The 20,928-nt window shown below is 34.6% G+C and overlaps 1 protein-coding gene and 1 pseudogene across 6 annotated transcripts in view; one reads left to right on the plus strand and one right to left on the minus strand.

Moving 5' to 3' along the window:
- The window catches only part of SS18 (SS18 subunit of BAF chromatin remodeling complex), a 113,436-nt gene that overhangs the window by 87,126 nt on the left and 5,382 nt on the right, over positions 1–20,928 (plus strand). For 4 of the 6 annotated variants that reach the window (XM_023741859.1, XM_004387764.2, XM_023741860.1 and 1 more), the window contains 5 exons: positions 4,418–4,585; positions 5,277–5,381; positions 9,193–9,285; positions 9,991–10,113; positions 11,538–11,671. In XM_023741859.1, coding sequence (XP_023597627.1) covers positions 4,418–4,585; positions 5,277–5,381; positions 9,193–9,285; positions 9,991–10,113; positions 11,538–11,671 — 623 coding nt within the window. The remainder of the gene's footprint in view (positions 1–4,417; positions 4,586–5,276; positions 5,382–9,192; positions 9,286–9,990; positions 10,114–11,537; positions 11,672–20,928) is intronic. The other 2 variants (XM_004387765.2, XM_023741861.1) reach the window with 2 other exon arrangements.
- LOC101355817 (solute carrier family 25 member 51-like) lies at positions 18,475–19,346 on the minus strand (annotated as a pseudogene).

Consider the following 20,928-nt stretch of genomic DNA (forward strand, 5'->3'; position numbering starts at 1 on the left):
TTTTCTTATCCATTCTGTCACTCTCCATCTCTTTATGGGTGCATGGACTCCATTTACATTCAGTGTAATTATTGATAGATGTGAGTTTGTTGCTGTCATTTTGTAGTTTTTTTTTCTGGTGCCAAAATTTTCTTTGTTCTTTTGTTTGTGGATGTTTTTTTCATTTCTTTTGTTTTTGTATGGTCTGTTTTTGCTGAGACTTTGTTTTTCCTCTTTTTTTATGAGTATGTTTGTTAACTTTCTTTGTGATTACAATGAATTTTGTGTAAAGTCTTTTGATGAGCATAAGTGTTTGATTTTTAGGAGCTCCCAGCTATCTAGTCTCTCTTCTGGTGTGTGTGTATTGTTACATATGATTCCTATTGTGTTTATGCCATGTATTAGGGCTCCTAACATTGTCCCTATTTTTTCTTCCAAGATCTTTATCGTTTTTGATTTTATATTTAGGTATTTGATCTATTTTGAGTTAGTTTTTGTGCATGGTGTCAGCTATGGGTCTTGTTTCAGTTCTTTGCAAATGGATAGCCGGTTATGCCAGCACCATTTGTTAAAGAGACTGTCTTTTCCCCAGTTAATGGATTTTGGGCCTTTGTCAAATATCAGCTGCTCATAGGCGGATGAATTTATGTCTGGATTCTCAATTCTGTTCCTTTGGTCTATGTATGTGTTGTTGTACCACTACCAGGCTGTTTTGACTACTGTGGCGGCATAATAGGTTCTAAAATCAGGTGGTGTGAGGTCTCCCACTTTGTTCTTCTTGAGTAATGCTTTACTTATCTGGGGCCTCTATCTTTTCCATATGAAGTTGGTGATTTGTTTTTCCATCTCATTAAAAAATGCCAATGGAATTTGGATTGGGATTGCAGTGTATCTGTAGATCACTTTGGGTAGAACTGACATTTTCACAAGGTTGAGTCTACCTATCCGTGAGCAAGGTATGTTTTTCCACTTTCACAGGTCTGTCTTGGTTTCTTGCAGTAGTGTCTTACAGTTTTTGTTGTGTAGGTCTTTTACGTCTCTGGTTAGATTTATTCCTAAGTATTTTATCTTCTTGAGGGGTGTTGTAAATGGTATTGATTTGGTGATTTCCCGTTTGAGGTTCTCTTTGTTGGTGTAAAGGAACCCAACTGATTTTTTGTTATGTTTATCTTGTATCCTGAAACTTTGCTTAAGTCTTCTATTTGTTCCAGTAGTTTTCTTGTGCATTCTTTGGGGTTTTCTGTTTATAAGATCATATCATCTGCAAAGAGAGATATACTTTGACTTCTCCCTCACAATTTGGATGCCCTTTATTTCTTTTTCTAGCCTAATTGCTCTGGCTGGGATTAAGGCAGACATTTTTTAATAGTTAAGCTAAAGGATTGTTTGATTTTTAGAAGACTTCAGGGAATATTTTTGGTTTAATGTTTAAAGATGATTTCAGGCCAGTAGTTTCAGGGGTTCATCTAACCTTCATGGCTTCAGAAAGTCTGGAGTCCATAAGAATTTGAAATTCTGTACTGCGTGTTCCCCCTTTTGATCAGGTTCTTCTGCAGAATGTTTAATCAAAGTGTTCAGTAATGGTAGCCTGGCACCATCCAGTTCTTCTGGTCTCATGGCAGAGGAGACAGTTGTTCATAGAGGTAATCGCCACACATTCTGTATCCTCTTTCTGTTTCTGATTCTCTTTTCTCTGGTGCTGCACGTAACTATAGACCAGTTGTTGTGCCTTAGATGGCCTCTTGCAAGCTTATGAGACACATAATGAAGTAGGAGGTAGAACTGAACATGTTATTAGACCAATTAACTGTAATGTCCCATGAAACCATGACTCTAAACCTCCAAACCAAGAAACCTAATCTCATAAGGTGTTTGGTTGTACACGAGCAGTTTAAGCAGCTACTCTTTTTTTTTTGTTTGTTTTTTGGTCATTGTTCTAAATACATCTATCACACAACTTTTCCCAATTCAACTTTTTATTTACAGGCGTACACTTATTGACGGCAATTCCAATAATCAAATGTGCGGCCCTACCCTTAAATCAGTGCGATATTTTCATCACTGTTAGCGCCCCCCTTCCCACCTCCCTCCTGCCCCTGGAAACCACAAATAAATTTTGTTTTCTATACATTTGCCTTTTCTTGTCTTTTTATGTAAGTGAGTTCATAGAATATTTGTCCTCTTGTGATTAACTTACTTTACTGAGCGTAATTTCACTGCATGCATATTGTAACATGTATGAAGACATCATTTCTCCTACTGGCTAAGTAGTATTCCATTGTATGTGTGTACCTTATTTTGTTTATCCATTCATCTATTGATGGTCATTTAGGTTGTTTCCACCTGTTGGCTATTGTGAATAGTGCTGCATTGAACATTGGTGTACAAGTCTCTGTTTGAATCTCTGCTTTCAAGTCTTTTGGGTATATACCTAAGAGTAGAATTGCTGGGTCATATGGTAGTTCTATTTTTAGTTTTTTGAGGAATCGCCACACTGTTTTCCACCATGGTGTACCGTTTCGCATCCCCATCAGCAATGCATAAGGGTTCCAGTTTCTCTACACCCTTGCCAACATTTGTTATTTTCAGGTTTTTTTTTTTTTTATTCTTTGCCATCCTAGTGAGAGTGAAATGGTATTTCACTGTGGTCTTGATTTGCATCTCTCTGATGACTGATGACGCTGAGCATTTTTTCAAGTGTTTGGTGGCCATTTCAATGTCCTCTTTGGTGAAATGTCTATTCAAGTCGTTTGCCCATTTGGTTACAGCTTATTTTTGGGTAGAGGCAGTGAAGAATAGGAGAATAGATGTGTTTTAAAATCAATCTTGTGGAGTTTTGTTTGATTCACAATTAACATATGTTAGCTTTATGATCTTGACCCTTGGTTTCCTCACCTGAGAACTTAAAAATAAGGGTACTTATCTCTGGCACTTGTTAGCGATTTATATGAAATAAATACCTGAGTCTGGCAGTGTAGATATGTTCTCTTCCACTCTCCACTGAGCCACCTTATCTCTACTATTAATAGTTTATTACCTTGTAAGAAAAGTCCCAGAAAAAAATCTTTGAAAAGCTTTTATTTATGATAATAAAATTAGGGAGAAGTAAAAAGGAATATGTAAAGAAAAAAAGAACAGAAGAAGGTCAATAGGAAGAAAAAGAACTTAGATAAAGCAGTTCTTCAAGTTGGAAATGAGGTGAAGTCTTTCTTCTTTCGTTGTTGTGTTGTTGTAGGTCAGTGATAAAGAGGTGGGGTTTTGTTTTTTCAATTGTTTGTTTAAATAACATTTTGGCTCATCTGGGTGATTTTGCCTGTAAAACTTTTCCAGTGTTTCTAGTCCTTGCTCTTTGTGCTTTTTCTTAAATTGTCCCCAAGTCAGTAAAGGGGAAGTATGTAGTTGTTGCACACAGGGTCACTGTGAGTCAGAAACGACTTGAGGGCACCTAACAACAACAATGTAGCTATCTTAGCAGTAAACTGGGAGATGACTCATGCATACTTCTGAGACAGTGATGGTTTTAATGGCAGAATGTTGAGCTCCACACATAGTTACTTGGCCCAGTGAATGACTGAGGAGCAGCTTACCTTGTTAGATGGCAACTTGGAAATTTATGGCCATTGTTGATTACTTCATGTGATACATTTTTGTTGTCATTGTGATACTATAGCAATGGTAGTTTCGCTACTCCAGTATCGTTCATTTTGGAAAATGCACAGTACTGATTTCTGAGCCTATGGTTTTTATTAAGGTGTTTTTGATGTGTGTGTGTGTGAGAGAGAGAGAGGGAGAGAGAGAGTGGCTTATTAAAAAGTACTTCAGCTTTTCGATTTCAAGAAAACCTTTTCAGTTTTTAAATTTTATAGTTGTAGAAGGGAAAGAAGACCCTTTAAAATTTTGCCCTAAAGTTAAAGTTTATGAAATTCTGTTGATATAGGCATATTTGTGAAAGTTTGTATGGTTTCCGTATCTACCATTATGTAATGAGTGGACTTGGAAAAGGGATTGATAATGAAAATCTAGAAATATGTTTTCTTTTCCTTGGTTTGACTACTCATTTTACTGTGTGTTTTGTTAAATTCACTTTGTTTTGGTGTATAGCATAAGGATTATATCTTTTCTGGAAAGATTTTTAGGTATAAGTATTACATAAAGCATAATGGAATGCATTCAGGATGTTCCTATATTGTGTCTGTTGATTTTTAAAAACTGACAAGAATACTCTTCCAGTGGTATTCAAATCACCTACCATCGATTAGTCGCTTTGTTTTTTGTTTGCAGATTATTTTATCCATGTGAGATTTAAAACTTCCTTAATTTTTTTGCATTTAATTGTGTTTTTTTTTGGATTATGTGATAAAATATCTTCCATTTCTCTTAATTTGTTAAAATCATATGCACAAAAATGTTGTATTTGTAATGTTGTGTCTGTTTTCAGGTCCAATCATGCATCAACAGCCTCCTTCTCAACAATATAATATGCCACAGGGAGGTGGGCAGCATTACCAAGGACAGCAGCCACCTATGGGAATGATGGGTCAAGTTAATCAAGGCAATCATATGATGGGTCAGAGACAGATCCCTCCTTATAGACCACCTCAACAGGGTAAGATTCCATTTTGAGAATTTGCTGCTTAATGTAAATAAGAGAACTTGAAAGGCTTTAAATTTTAATAAAATAAACTTTTGGTTTTTAAACACAATTAGGCAAAGTTGAGGCTTTTTTCCTTGACTTTTTTTTTCTCCCCCACCTCCCCCCAGCCCCCAAAGGTAGTAAATATAGTAGGTGCAAAGGGTCTTGTAGTGGTTAGGAACTTCCAGTTATATAGATTTATCTGTCCTTTTGTGGGGAAAAGTTACATCATAAAAATTTTATATCAAAAGCTTACCGGTTTATAGCAGAAGGTACTGCTTTGTTTTTGAGAAGTTACTAAATATATGGTCATGAACAAACCCAATTTTATTTCATAGTGCTCTAATATAAAAATAAACTAAAAGGAAATTAATTTTCTGCCAGTTTGAATTTCTTTTTAAGAATTTACTGTTTGTTTTTCTGAGTTGGTACTGTTTGATATTGCATGTATGGTCTTCACATTAATTTTAGTGAAATGTGGTGTGTGGAGCTACGTGTGTATGTATGAGTGTGTATAAAAATAGTTAAAAGTATCTGAAATGCCAGGGAATGGGAGGGGAATCTACAGCTGAGAAATAATCTTTCATAACATCAGATTAGAAAGCAAGCCTTTGATGACATAGAGAACAAATTATTTACATCTTGACTGGTTGTGGTTTTTCAGGCCCACCACAGCAGTACTCAGGCCAGGAAGACTATTATGGGGACCAATACAGTCATGGTGGACAAGGTCCTCCAGAAGGCATGAACCAGCAATATTACCCTGATGGTAATCTCTCCTAATGTTAACTTTCCCATTTTCTATCCCTGCCCAATATTAATGGAGATAGCTATTCAAAACATTTTAATGGGGGTGAAGAAACTAACAATCTGTTTCTTCTAAATTTAGGAACACTTTAAGTAATCTAAAGCATTAGTTTATAAACTAGTTTAGAATGTATTTTGTGTAGCTATTCCATATTAGTACCATCAGGAATCACATTGTGTCATTGGAATCCTTTCTTATATAAAAGAGGGCCCGTTTTAATTCAGAATTGCTAATTTCAACCAAAGCAAGTATCATTGATTTACTCTTTTTTTAAAAACAGCTTTATTGGGAAATTGTTCACATACCATGAAGTTCACCTGTTGGTTTACATTTATGCATTGTATTAAATACATAGAGAATATAATTCTTGGGTATTTTTCTAAGTTTGTGTTGTGTTGTATACTTCTCAAAGAACAATGGTTTATATATATTAACCATTTCAGAAACAAATTTGGAAGCTAAATTATATTCATAATATAGCTTTTATAGATTTGTTAGGCTAGGAAAGACATTTAGAAAGTAGATTTTAATATTATTCAGTTTTTAAAAAAGTTTTTAGTGGGAAGGTGGCTTGTGAAAAGCCTACTGCACTTTAAGAAAATCTGAACAGTAATAATCTAAGCATACATATAGATTCTCACTGTACAATTCTTTCCATTTTTTATAATTTTGAAAATTTTAAAATGTTGAACAAAAAATTATTCAAACATATAAAACCAGTAAGTTAAGAGGCGATTATTCATGTTACAAAATGACTCAACGTTACTGTGAAAGCATTTGCCGAAAGCTTTACTTATATGGTAAGCTCCCTTGGTGTATTAACAGAGAAACTTGGGAAACTAAGAAACTTAAAGCTACAGTGTTGGGAGCCATTGACTAGACGCTAATGTAAGTCAGAAAGATATAAGTTGGTGTATTTAAAAAATCATTTTGCCTGCCATTTTTTATAAAAGCATAAAGAATAAAAGTATATCAGTACTTAAGAGTATTAGTTTTTACTGCAGAGGTTCTGACTGTACAGGCAGAACAGACACTTACCTGTAGAAATCATTGTCTTTTGCACTCAATAAATGCTTATTAATCATAGTGATGATACATAAGGATAATTCTGGTTAGAAAATGATGCATTTTTTACCACAGATTTTCTTGCACTGAATTATTCAGATTGTTTTTTTTTTCGTTTTCCTTTCCCACGTAGACATGCTATTAAGATTTTTTTTAATTAAAAACTTACATTAAGTTTATAAAAAAGATAAAATCTACTTTGTTAAATTATATGCATTAGGAAGTCATCTGAAAACTAAATAATTGTTTAATTTAAAAAATACATTTTAAGTAATTGAGTTAAGCATGACATTGTTATTTTAGTCCTCCTTCCTGAAATGTGAAACTTGTATTGTTATAAATATAACTTTTCTGTTAAAAATAGATATATTATTTTTCCAACTATCAAAACTTTAAGGTTACTATAAGTAATTAATTTTATTTCATTATAATCAAGGATTATTATTTAAATGGTATCTTTTTGCATAGGTGTGTATTAATACATGGTCCTGATATTTCTGTAGAGTTTTTATTGCATTTATATCAACAAATAATTTTCTTAAATGGCATTAGATATTTTTTCTCATTATGTCTAGTTATTTATGCCAGTAAATATATAGTTTAGAAGTCAGCAGACTTTCTCTGTGAAGAGCCAGATAATATTTTAGTCTTTGCTGGCCATATGTTCTTGGTCTTAACTACTGAACTCTACTGTTGTAGCAGAAAGCAGCTATAGACAATAGGTAAATGAATGGGCATGACTGTACAGTAGTCCCCCCTTATCTGAGGTTTTGCTCTCTGCGATTTCAGTTACCTGCAGTCAACTGCAGTCTGAAAATATCAAATGGAAAATTCCGTAAATAAACAATTCTTAAGTTTTACATTGCACACCATTCTGAGTAGCATGATGAAATCTCACACTGTCCCACTCCTGTCCTGCCTGAGATATGAATCATCCCTTTGTCCAGCGTATCCACACTGTATACGCTACCTGCCAGTTAGTCAAATCAGCTGTCACAGTATCACAGTGCTTGTGTTCAAGTAACCCTTGTTTTACTTAATAATGGCCCTAAAGTGTAAGAATCGTGATGCTGGCCAATTCAAATATGCCAAAGAGAAGCTGCAAAGTGCTTCCTTTAAGTGAAAAGGTAAAAGTTCTTTACTTAATAAAGAGAAAAACATCATATGCTGAGGTTGCTAAGATAGGATTCGGTACTATCCATGGTTTCAGGCATCCACTGGGGATCTTGGAACAATCTCCAGTGAGTGGATAAGGGGGAATTACTGTATTCCAATGAAACTTTATTTATAAAAATAGGATGCTGGCCATATTTAGCCTGCTGGCTGTAGTTTGCCAACCCTTGATGTAGATATTTATGAGTTGGTTTGGGAATGTTCGAATACACCCTCTTCCCACTTATCGACATGGTTAGGTTCCAAAGATCAGGCCGTTATGCGAAATTGTTGTTATGTGAAAATGGAGGATGACCACATCAGATCACAAAGTGGAGGATGACTACATCATTACATAACTGCCAAGTTACATCATTACATAATTGCCAAATTACATCATTACATAACTGCCAAACCACTGAGAATCATGGCCAACCAAGTTGACACATAACTTAACCATCAAAGCCAGCATTACTCTTGCCTTGCACCTTGGCGTTTGTTACTGCCAAGTATACATCGTTAATGTGCAAAATAGATTTTTTACTATTGTAAATGCGAGATATTGGATGACGAGTTAGTCGATAAGTGAGGAGTAGGTGTACTAGAGTACTGAGTATAAGATCTATTTATAACTGTATTCCTAATGGGGTTGCCATGAGTTGAAATTGACTCGATGGCAGCAAGTTTTCCTCCTTCCTTAATTAGACATTTTTCTAAAATTTAGTTCATTCAGATTCTAATTAATTGAAAGGTTATTTCGTGCATTTTCTTTGTGAAACTTAATTAAAAAGATGAAAATACTATTTTTCATTAGATTCCAGACATCTTGCAGGTGAAATTTATTGTGTCTTGAAACAACATGTAGGTGGGGTTTTTCTTATGTGTTGGAGCTACCACGCTAAAAGTGTACTCTAGCACATAAAACAGTATTAATTTTATAAAGGTGTATGCTTATGCTACTTTAGAAATATTTATAAGACATAAAATGACAACATTAAAAAATAATTTTCGTATCTGAAAATACTTTGAGATACATATACTTTATGCAGGTAAATAGAATGTGAAAAATGTGTTTCAGTTTCTTTCAGGGGAAAAAACTTATGGAGCTCTTTTATATTTTTCATTGTTTTTAGCATATGCTGTAGAATTGGCGATCAGCAGAACAGGTGTTTGACAAAATATGATAATTGCTTCTTTTGTTCATTCTAATTTAATTCAAGTTATTTACATGTGAAAGGCCTAAATGCTTTCATTCTCTTCTTTTTGAAAAATGGAAAATAAAGTTTTTTTTCCCTTCAGTGAGGATTATCATAGCTAAGACAATAAGTGTGATGTATCTAAAACTACTACTGCTTTGTGCTTTAAAAAAAATTGCACGTTAATGCAATATGAAAACAATCACATGGTAAATATTTGGCTAATGCAATTGAAATTATTTTTTATGTATTTCCAGTTCATTTTCTTTTTTTCAATTTTATCTGAAAGTTTAAATATTTTTAGGGTTTCACTCAGTGGCCATTAACGTTTCTTCCTGTCTCTTGTCGAATTGATGTAGGTCATAATGATTACGGTTATCAGCAACCGTCGTATCCTGAACAAGGCTACGATAGGCCTTATGAGGATTCCTCACAACATTACTACGAAGGAGGTATCTATATACCTTCACACATATACACACACATATCCCCTTCTACAGGAACGAAAATTCTTGCATAAGACAACTTCTACCTATGCAAAGCTTCTTGTAGAATACTAGCTGCTGGCTGTCTTGAAAATTATAGGGAGCCCAAAACAATCAAAATAATTTCCTTACAAATATTTAAAATGTATAACCATGACTTGTCATTTCTAACAATAGTGAAAAGACTAAAACATTTAAAAATAATTTTTCTCGGTGGAAATTTCTATTTGAACATAAATCCATCAATCTAATTTTTTTTCTCGTGTGTGTTTACATATATATAATTTTACATATAAGCATAGTGCCTTTAGGAAACAGCTTGCTGATCTTGTGTAGCTAGTGTGTGCTCTTGTAGCTGTCTTTAATTTTGTCTTTTTTATTTTATTTAGCATAGTCATGATCTTATGACTGTGATGTTCCAGTAAATGTAATGCTCGTATGGCAGAGACGCTGAAAATGCTGCAGTTCAGCCTTGCAAAACTGGCTTTAACTGCAGTTTGTTTGGCCGAAATCCTTCTGTTTGGTTTGAGTTTTTCCTTTGTTTTGTTAACTTTTAAAAATCAGAATGGCATTTCATTTTGTTCTTGTGTTGTTGCCTATGCATTTTAGAAGAAAAAAGTTAACTAAGCAAATTTCTCAGGTTTTCCTTCCTCTTCTCCAATTACCCTGTAGGAAATTCACAGTATGGCCAACAGCAGGATGCTTACCAAGGACCACCTCCACAACAGGGATATCCGCCCCAGCAGCAGCAGTACCCAGGGCAGCAGGGCTATCCAGGACAGCAGCAAGGCTACGGTAGGTAGATCATTGCAGTTTATTTGTCACAAAAAATGTGATAATTACTGTTTTGAAATATGGAAATAGATATTTAATATTTATTTTTCTAAGGATTATCACTTCTGAAAGTTCACAATTTTACCTCAGTCTGCTTATTATGAGAGTGTTTATTAAAAGTGTTGCTCTTAGATAAATAGTAAAAAGAACCATAAACTAAAGATGATTCATTGACCAAAGGTAAGGTGTATAGTTATTTAGAAGACAAAAACATGAATTCTCAAACCTGCTTGGCATTCAGTCTTGTCAGATATCATTTCCGTTTCATGCTATGTAGCATTTATACTTTGAATAAATAGAATGTTCTCGTTGTATGCATTTGCTTGAAAATAAATGTGTGCCCAAATCAGGTTAAATTCATTGACTTAAGAGAAATATTATTTTCAGTGGGAAGAAAGGGTAAAAGAAGTAATATTTTTGGTTTGAGTGATTTAATGCTGTTTTGTAAAAAGTCAGGAATCCTAAAGGAGAGAAGTTCCCATTTTGCTTCTCCATAGATTTCAGCTTATTGACCTCCTCCTAATAGGAAATGTAGAGTTTTAACAATTAGACTGATGGAATTTATTTAAGGTTGAAAATGTATCATCCTCTTTTGATCATTTCTTTTGGGATCAATGTTTTTGTGTCTGGATTTGAATATAAGTGTTAAAGCTTTCCAGGCTATGCTTTCTAAAGCATTTTTTATTATAAATTATAGTAGAGTTTAGTAAACAACATATCTTTGGAAAACCAAATCTGTCCCTTGCCATCTCTGGAATTTGAAGTCATTCATTTTTATGGTAAAGTATTAAAGACTATTGGTACTTAGAGTGTAACTTTCAAACTAAGTTTTTTTCCCATGCGTGTGTTGGTTTTTCAAGGTTCCTTTAGTTTCTATTTTAAAATTATAATAAGTTTGCCATTACAGAACATCACCATGTGATTCTTTTGGTGATTGCAAATGTAAATTTCACTGACACTCAAACTTCTCAGAAATTACTTCAGTATTTTCACTTGGACCTACTTATTGCCTTTTGTTTTGCCTCTTGTTTATACTGGTTAACTCTCCAATAGAGGTGTAGATGAATTTTCTTATTATCATGGAGTTAACTGACAACTCTTGAGTCTTGTACTATCTTGACATATACATTTTTAGTGGCTAAGTGATAGCACAATAGTTATACTAAATATCAGAGTATCTGGTATGTGGTAGTGGCATTACAACGTTTTCATTTTTCTTACAACCATGACATTTATTCCAAAAAGCATTGAGAAAATCAAGGTACCAAGCTGTCTTTTAAATTTAGACATAAAAATACAGTAACATCTAGTTCTCAACCCTTTCTAGAGTTCTAGGGACTTGTTATATTTTATCTGGACTTTTGTTTGTGTTGGTTATTTTGCAGGTCCCTCACAGGGTGGTCCAGGTCCTCAGTATCCCAACTACCCACAGGGACAAGGTCAGCAGTATGGAGGGTACAGACCACCACAGCCTGGACCACCACAGCCACCCCAACAGAGGCCTTATGGCTATGACCAGGTGAGCTGTTTGGCTGGCTGTGAGATTGCCTCATTGTTTGTTCCGTCTTGATTAGATTAAATCTTGATTAGGTTAAATATTTTTCACTGGGGGGCTCATTTTCCCCTTCTGTTCGTGGTACATGAATTAACAAAGAAAATACATTACTTTAAAAGTCTGTTTCATAGAATGTTAGCACAGCCAGTCATAGTTATTCTGACATGTAAAATATAATCTCTAGGCACCAGCATTCATTCATTCTCTCTCTCTCAGCCTCTTTTGGCCTTACTTCTAGAAATATTTCCCTTAATTGTTCTAAACATCATTCCCTCTTCCAAAGCCCCTAATTTCTCAGATCTCCCTCATGTTTATTGCTGAAGACTGTGCCTTGGTCTACTGAGGTGTGCATCTATCTTGTGTCAATGCTCTTATTAGCTCTTATCTTCATTTCAACATATCTATCACGCTTCCTTCACATCCGTGATATCCTGAAAACCAGTTGCCGTTGAGTCGATTCCAACTCATAGCAACCCTATGATACCTCATCTCTAAATTCACACTTTTCACCTGTCTGTTACTTCTTAACATACACATATCCATTGTCTCAAGTATTATTACTGTTTCTCCTCTATTATCTTCCTTCTACCTTCAAATATACAGAGATGTAGCTCACCCTGAGACAACTGTATTTCCTTGGGCCCTAGTGCTCGTTTAAGTTCCTTCTTTTCATCATTAAACTTCTCTGATTTATAATCTGTAGCACAGATTGTTTTATGACTTTTTCTCATACGTACTTTGAATTATAATGGAAATGATTTCTTCTGTTGGTTATTCTTTTAGATTGAATTCAGGTTTGTCTAATGGCTTTCCAGTGAGAGTAATCTGATCTGTTAACTACTTAAGCTACCTGAGATAGGTTATTTTTACATGGAACTCTTTCTTGACTTGTAAGTTGACGCTTCCAGGCCAATGAAGGTGATCTTCACTGAGGAACAGCTCATATGCAGCACTAATTAGAATTTGAGTTACGAACAGTCCTTTTATCCATCTTCTCTCAAGCCTGCCCCTCCCGCCATCCCCCCTTGTACTGACACTTCCTGTTTAAGTGATAAAGATGAAGGATGTACAAGGTACACTAAAAGACTAAGGACAGAAGAATAATATTTATTCAAACAAAGTATCAAGCAGAGGTTTTATCTGAATTTTAAAAGTAAAGTCTTGGCAAGATTTCCTGAGCAGGTAAAATTTAGGCTCATTCTAAACCACAAGTTAACTTCTTAAAAAATAAGATTCTAGTCATTTATTCCCTCATTCAACAAATATTTATTAGTTGTCTACATGCACTAGACACTCTGTTACTGTATATCCTAGGTGAGTAAAATAGACATGGACCCTAAGGCTCATGGAGGAGCTGACTATTTTGAGCTTCATTAACTTCAGCATTTGATACATGTTCCTTTTTTCGTTCTTGAATAGTCTTCTTTAACTTCTATACTAACGTATTACTCTGCTTCTCTTACGTTTCCAGTGATTCTTTTTTTTTTTTTAACTAGTTTCCTTTCTTTTTATTGCCCCACTATTAATCCTCGACCCTGTTTTTCTTCATCTCTCTTGTCATCTTGTCTTATACTTTCAGTATCCTTATCTCTTGCTTCTCAACCGAATTTCAATTTCCTTTTTCCAGCTGTGTACAGAACATCTCTCCTTGGATCTCTTGTCATTCCCTCAACTTTAACATGTTATAGACTAAACTAACCATTTTTCTCCCTAAATCAATATATTTCTAAATCCCCTGTTCATTAAGCAAATGCTTATTGAGCAACAGTTACACCAAGTACCATGTTAAGTTTGGGGATATATTGGGAAATAATACAGACTTGGACTCTACCTCTGTGAACTTTAGGTGAGGATACAGGTAAGTAAACAGATGATTATAATAGAGTGTGATAAATACTTAGATGAAGAAAGCAAAAATTAAATATGTAGAAGGAAGCTCCTAATCCAGATTTAGAGAAAATGTTCTTTGGGTAGTATTCTATGAGAGTGAGATCCCAAGGATGAGTAGGTATTAGCTAGGTAGGAATGGAGGAGGGAATGGTATTCTAGTCAGAAAGAAGAGCATTCACAAAGGACTGATGGTAAGAGGTGTGGTTTAGTATAAGAGGTGTGGTTTAGTAAAGCAGAAGCCTGGGAGAGAAGAGGAAAAACTGGAGAGAGATATTAAGATTAGATTTATCAAGACCTCTTATAAACCATATTGGTCTTGGACTTTATCCTGACATCAGTATGGAACCTTTGAAGAGTTTTAAACAGTGGCTGGCACTTGGTAGATGTGATATATGATTTCATTCTCCTTTGATCATCATCATTATTCCACTCCCTAAAGTTGTCAGGCATTTGGGTGTTTGAATAGTTGCCAGCCCATCTCCTTCTCCAGTAGAAAAGGATATGAGGAGAGGGCTGTTTTATCTACTGTATTGTTAGTAATCTCCCCACATTGATCTTATGTTTCACCTTATGTATTCCCTTACACAAACACCTATTGATACCTTCATTTTAGGGAAAGTAGTTCAACTCTTGAAAGATGGTTGAGGTGATGGAAAACCAATGTAAATTCTTTTTTTAAATAATTTTATTTTTTGTTGAGAATATATACAGCAAAACATATACGAGTTCAACAGTTACTACATGTACAATTCAGTGACATTGATGACATTCCTTGAGTTGTGCAGCATTCTCACCCTCCTGAGTTTTTCCTCCTCCATTAACATAAATTTACTCCCCCCTAAGGTTCCTATATAATCTTTCGAGTTGTTGTTAATTTGATCCCATATAGATGGATCTTAAAAGAACATAATGCTCAAGGCAGCCATTTTTCACTAGTTAAGTTTAACTATTGTTTGGTTTTAAGAAGACTTCAGGGGATATTTTTGGTTTTAGGTTTAAAGATTATCTCAGGGAAATAGTTTTTGGGGTTCATACCTATGTAAATTCTTACATCCAATAGTAATAGTAATTATAGTGGTGGTTTAGGCAGATTAATCTTGTAGCAGTGTGCAGGATAAATTAAAAGGGAGGTAATTGAGAAAGCCTTGTTAGGAGGCTCCTGCTCATTTTTCACAACCCTCATGATCTTACCTGAGTCAGCGTCACCAGCTATCACTCATCTGAACAATTGCAGTATTCTTTTACTGATCTTCCTGCTTTTACACTGGCTTGCCTATAGGATGTTTGCCATATAGGACCCAGAATGATCTTTTAAAAACATTAGACAGATTATGCTACCCCTTTGCATAATCTCTCTATTGAAGAAATCATGGTTTTCCCTTTTTTGTTGAATTCCATTGTTAGATTTTCAAATTTTACATCAACCTTGCATATCTGGGATAAACTCCTCTTAGTCACAAAGTATTAACCTTTTTATATTATTGGATATGCTGAAATTTTGTTAAGGAATTTTACATCTATATTTGTGAGCAATATTGGAATGTAGTTTAGGTTTTCTTACAGTGTCTTTGTCTTGAATTTATGGAGTGAGTTGGGAAGAGTTCTCCCTTTTTAGTTTTCTGGAAGGGTTTTTGTAAAACTGGTATTCTTTCTAAAATGTTTGAGCCTGGAATTTTCTTTATAGGGAGGTTTTTAATTACAAATTTAATTTCTTTATTAGTTATAGGAGCATTCAGTTTAAATATTTCTTCTTGAGTAAATTTTTTTTTGTTTGTGTTTTTCAAGGAATTTGTTCATTTTATATATATTGTTGAATAATTTCCTTATTATCCTTTTAATATCTAGAATCTATAATGATACTACCTCTTTCATTTCTAATATTGGTAATTTGTCTCTGTCGCTCTTTTTTTTTCTTCCTGATTAATCTGACTACAAGTTTTTATCTATTTTATTGATTTTGTCAAAGCAATAACTTCTGGTTTTATTGATTTTTTTTTTTTTTTTTTCATTTAAAAAAATTTTTTTTTTTTTTCCACTGATTTTTGCCTGGATCTTAATTCTTTCTTTTCTTCTGCTTACTTTGAGTTTCATTTGCTCTTCTTTTCCAGTTTCTTAAGGTGGGAGCTGATGACTCATTGATTTAGGACCTTTCTTCCTTTCTAATGCTAGTGTTTATTGCTGTGAAGTTCCCTCCAAGTACTGCTTTAACTGCATCCACCAAATTTTTATAGGTTGTGTTTTCATTTTCAGTCAGTTCAAAATACATTCTGATTTCTTTTTAATTTTTTCTTTGACCCAAGTCAAATATTTGGAGATTTTCCAATATCTTTCTGTTATTAATTTCTTATTTAATTCCATCATAATAATATAACATCCTTAATGATTTGAATTTTTTTACATTTATTGAGACTTGTTTTTTGGTTCAGAATATTGTCTATGATGAAGTGTTCTATAAATGTCAATTAGATCAAGTTGGTTGACAGTGTTTTCAAGTCTTTTATATCTTAGCTGACTTTTCTGTCTATCATTTATCAAGAAAGGTATATTAAATCTCTGACTGTAATTGTACTTTTGTGTATTTCTCCTTGCGTTTCTGTTTTTTGCTTCATGTATTTTGGAGCTATGTTATTAGGTGCATTAGTGTTTAAGATTTTTGTGTCTTCTTGATAAATCTACCTCTTTACTGTTATGAAGTGCCCTCTTCATTCCTGGTAGTATTCTTTGCTCTGAAATCTACTCTGTCTGATAGGAATATAGTTACACGAGCTTTCTTTGGGTTATTGTTACCATGGTATATCTATTTCATGTAGGCAGCATATAATTGGGTCTTACTTTTTTATCCAGCCTGACAATGTCTGCCTTTAATTGTTTTGAACATTATGTTAAATGTGATTATTGGTATGGTTAAGTCTGTCTTTTTGATATTTGTTTTTATTTGTCCCATCTATTCTTTGTTGTTGTTTTTTCTTCTTCTGCCTTTTGAATTGATTTTTGCCTGTTTTTTTAAACAGCTTTATTGAGATATAATTTATACACTATACAGTTTGCCACTGTAAATGTGCAATTCGGTGGTTTTTAGTGTATTCACGGAGTTGTACAACCATTGCTACAGTCGAAGTTTAGATCATTTCACCACTTAAAAAAGAAACTGTACCTGTTAGCAGTCACTCTTCACTTCCTTCCAAACACACTACATTTATAGTTTTCAGTGTTTAAGTGTTTTACCTCCTTGGTTAAATTTATTTCTAGATGTTTTATTTCTTTTGTTGCTATTGTAAATGGAATTGTTTTCTTAATTTCCTTTTCAGATCATTCATTGTTGATGTACAGAAACAAGATTGATTTTTGTTTTGACCATACACCCCGCAACTATGCTGAATTCACTTACTAGCTCTAGTAGCTCTCTTGTAGATTCTTTAGGGTTTTCATCTATCTAGGATCGTTTCATCTGCAAATAGGCATGGTTTTACTTCTTCCTTCCTGATTTGGATACCTTCTTTTTCTTATTCATGCTGTTTACTCTGGTTAGGACTTCCAATACAATATTGAATAGCAATGGTAAGAGCAGGCATTCTTATTTTGTTCCTGATCATAAGAGAGAAACTCTGTCTTTCTCCATTGAGTATAATGTTAGCTGTGGGTTTTTCATAAATATCCTTTACCATGTTAAAGGATTTTCCTAGCTTATTGAATGCTTTTATCATGAAAGGGTGTTGTCGCCTTAATTTTGGAAAGATTTTTTCAGGGTGTAGAATTCTAGTTTGACAGCTCCCTTCCCCTCTGCCCTTTAAACATGGTGCTCCATTGTCTTCTTGCTTTCATTGTTTGCAAGGCTACATCTGCTGTTATTCTTATCTTTGTTTTCTGGTAGTCAGTGTATCTTTCAAGATTTTTCTTTTATCAAATTGTTTCATTGAAAAAGAAAATTGTTTTGAGCAACCTACACCAATCTTTTGGTGTATATTTCTTCATGTTTCCTATGCTTGGGGTATGTTGAAATTCTTGAATCTGTGGCATTATAGTTTTCATCGAATTTGGAAGATTTTGGCCAAATGTTTCTCCTGTCTCTACGTCCCCAAATCCCTTTCTGTCTTCTCCGTACTCCAATTACATGTATATTAGGCTGCTTGAAGTTTCACCATAGTTCACTGATCCACTGTTCAATTTTTTAAGATATTATTATTTGTTTGGTTTTGGATAGTTCATTGAAGTTAACTAATATTTTGAAGTTAACTGATAAATAGCTACCATTCCTGAAGTTAACTAATAATTTCTTGTTCACTGTCTAATCTGCTTTTAATCCCTTCCAAAGTATATTTTTTCATCTCATACATTCTGGTTTTCTTCTCTAGAATTTCAGTTTGGGTCTTTTTTGTATCTTCCATATCCCTGCTTAACTTTCGAACATACGGTGTACAAATATAACTGTTTTAATACCTTTTTCTGCTAATTCTAATATCTGTGTCAGTTCTGGGTCTGTTTCAATTCACTGATTTTTTTTTTTTTTTTTTTTTTGTCTTCCTTATGGGTCATGTTTTCCTCCTTTGTATATCTGGTAATCTTTGATTGGATACAAAATATTGTGAATTTTTATTTGTTGGGTAATAGATGTATTTGTATTCCTAGAAATATTATTGATCTTTGTTTTGAGATGCCGTTGAGTAAATTAGAAACAGTTTGATCCTTTCAGGAATACTTTTTTTCCTGTTTTGTTCTGTTATTGTTGGGTGCTTAAGGAAAACAGCTTTGCCTATATTTCACTGTGTCCTGGACTTATGACAATAACTTGTATTTGGCCAATTTGGAAACCAGGCCAAACTGCATTCTTCTTAAAAGGTCTAGTCAGCTCATAAGTGACACTGAACTGATGATTTCCTTCATATAACCTTCAACAAGAACTCATAAGTTGCATTGAATATGCTCTAAGAGATGATAGACTGAAGGGTAATTCAGATTGGCAGCTCTGAAAAGATTTGTCACATCTCTGTCTCGTTCTAGCCAGATTTAAAAAAAACTTGAGGAAAGACTGAAATTCCCCACCAGTCTGACACTGCATGTGAAGTTTTCAGCTTTAATTTGAAAAAATAAGAATCCCAACATGGTACCCAATAGACTTCCACAGATAAAATCACTGACCAAATAAGTACTGTGAGTCATTGCAGTAGGCAAATACTTCTTTATAGGGCCTTGAAGGAAAAAAAAAGAAGGACATGCCACGGTAACACTCTCCAATTACATGATGTTTCAGGATGTTGAAATTCTGATAAGTGTTTGTAAATTTCTCATGATGCCTGTGATCTTGAAGCAATATTTGAAGTATTTCCAGTGGGGTAGAAATTGCTTCTATTGTCCTTGCAAATACTACCACCACGCTATGAGTTGCAAACTCTGGGTTACTGACATGTTTATAGAGATGGTAAGATAAATCCTCATATAGACCAAACATAACTGCCAATGTAGTTGTCTTCTGCCTTAATGGAGGAAGAATTCCTTGATACACAAGTTTCTGAATCCATCCCTTATCAACTGAAGTACTGCATCCCAGGATTTGATTCCTTAAAGCTTTTGCTGAAAGAAGACTTTCTGAATGGGAAGTGTTGTTGCTATGTTATTGAAAGCTGCGTAGTTGCCACACAAGTAACGCTTCATGTCACCAACATTTTCGATGTGAGGTGGTGTATCTTGTTTTGAAGTCGTAGGCCCCGTGGCCTCTTTCATGGGCTTCTGAATCCATCATGTTGCTTAAGATCTTTCTTCATGAAGAATTTTTTTAAAATCTGTAATACCATCTAGGTCTGGTGTTTTGGGGAATGGTAGCTGATTGATAACTTTCTCAATTTCTTCCATTGTTGCTGATCTGTTAGGTTCTCTTTCCTGGAGTCAGTTTTGATAATTGGATTTCCCATGGCTGTGAGTATCCAGGCTCCATGCCTGGTAGCCACCTGCCCTCAGGTTGGTAAGTCTGTGAGCCAGTGCCCACGCAGGTGCAGCTCAGGATTGCTTTTCAGATTTGTTAAGCAGGCACCAGAGCGTGTTTAGTCTAAGGCTAAGTTTTCCCTACTTCCGAGATAATACTCTTTTGAGTACTCAGTGGCCTGGAAATTACGAGGTTTTTCACTCTGCTTGGTGGGGATAAGGCACTATTTTTCTTTCTGTGTGAGCACCAAGCATTACTTCCTCTTAATACTTTTGGGTATTTCTTTTCCCAGCCTTGAGTATTTTCCTCATATGTATTCATAATTTTTTATACTCAAGCCTATTCCTCCTTTCTGTATTCTTTATCAAAGAGAAAGATATCATCACCAAGCCTGAATGCCAGGTGCCATATTTGATTTTTAAGTCTCCCTCATTCTTCCTCCCACATCTAATAAATGACAAAATCTTGTTGATCTTCCTTCCTAAAAATCTCCTGAATCCATCCTTCTATCTCTAACCTACTGCCTTATGTTAGTTGGCCATTGTCATCTCCTATCTTCATCCCAACAGGATCTTCCTACTGTCTCCTTGCTGCTTTTCCCATTCATTCAGTACACTATAGTCAGAGGAATTTTGTAATCTAAAAAAAAAAAAAGCAAAAGGAGAAGAGCTGAGGCTTAGAGAGTTAGAGTGGTTTATCCACAGTGACATAGCTAACAAGTGGTAGAGCGCATGATAAATCTTGAGTGACCAGCACCCATGCTGTATTCACTGTACCCCATTGTCTCCAGTAACGTTAATGAGTAGTTGAGTCATTTGCAAAACATTTTTGTGTTTTTCTTTTTGAATAACTTTCTGAGGTAGGGATCTTAGTTACCACGCTTGTCAGATGAGAAAACCTAGACTCAAGGCATGGTAGGCTACTTGCCCAAGGACAGGAAGCTGTTAAATGTTGGAGTTAGTAGTAGAAGTTAGTTTCTGGCTTCAAAACCCACACTTTTAACGTTTCATAGTGCACTGGAATTTGCTAATAGTTGCAAATGCACAGTATACCTTTTGGGCTTGATTGTGATTGGTTTAGTCCTAGTGGTATGATCAAGTATGTGTGAGTCAAGTTATTTAACTCTCAGTGCCTCAATTTCTTCATCTATAAAATGGAGACGGTAGTTACTGCATGGATTATAGATGGGCACACAGTGTTTATTACAGTGGCTGACACATGGTAAGCTCTTAGTTATTAAGTTAGCTATTGCTAATATTAACAAGACTGATTATTCTCCTACTTCAAGCTTTGTCTTACCAGTCAATTCTTAGCTTCTACTTTTCATTATTGCGTATTCTTTCTTTTCTGTCTACTTCCCTAAACATTCTGTATGCATTTTTTTCCCATGCCTTTGCTTTAGCTGTTCCTTGTG

The sequence above is a fragment of the Trichechus manatus genome, unplaced genomic scaffold (assembly GCF_000243295.1).
Source record: "Trichechus manatus latirostris isolate Lorelei unplaced genomic scaffold, TriManLat1.0 scaffold00193, whole genome shotgun sequence".
Classification (NCBI taxonomy): Eukaryota; Metazoa; Chordata; class Mammalia; order Sirenia; family Trichechidae; genus Trichechus; species Trichechus manatus.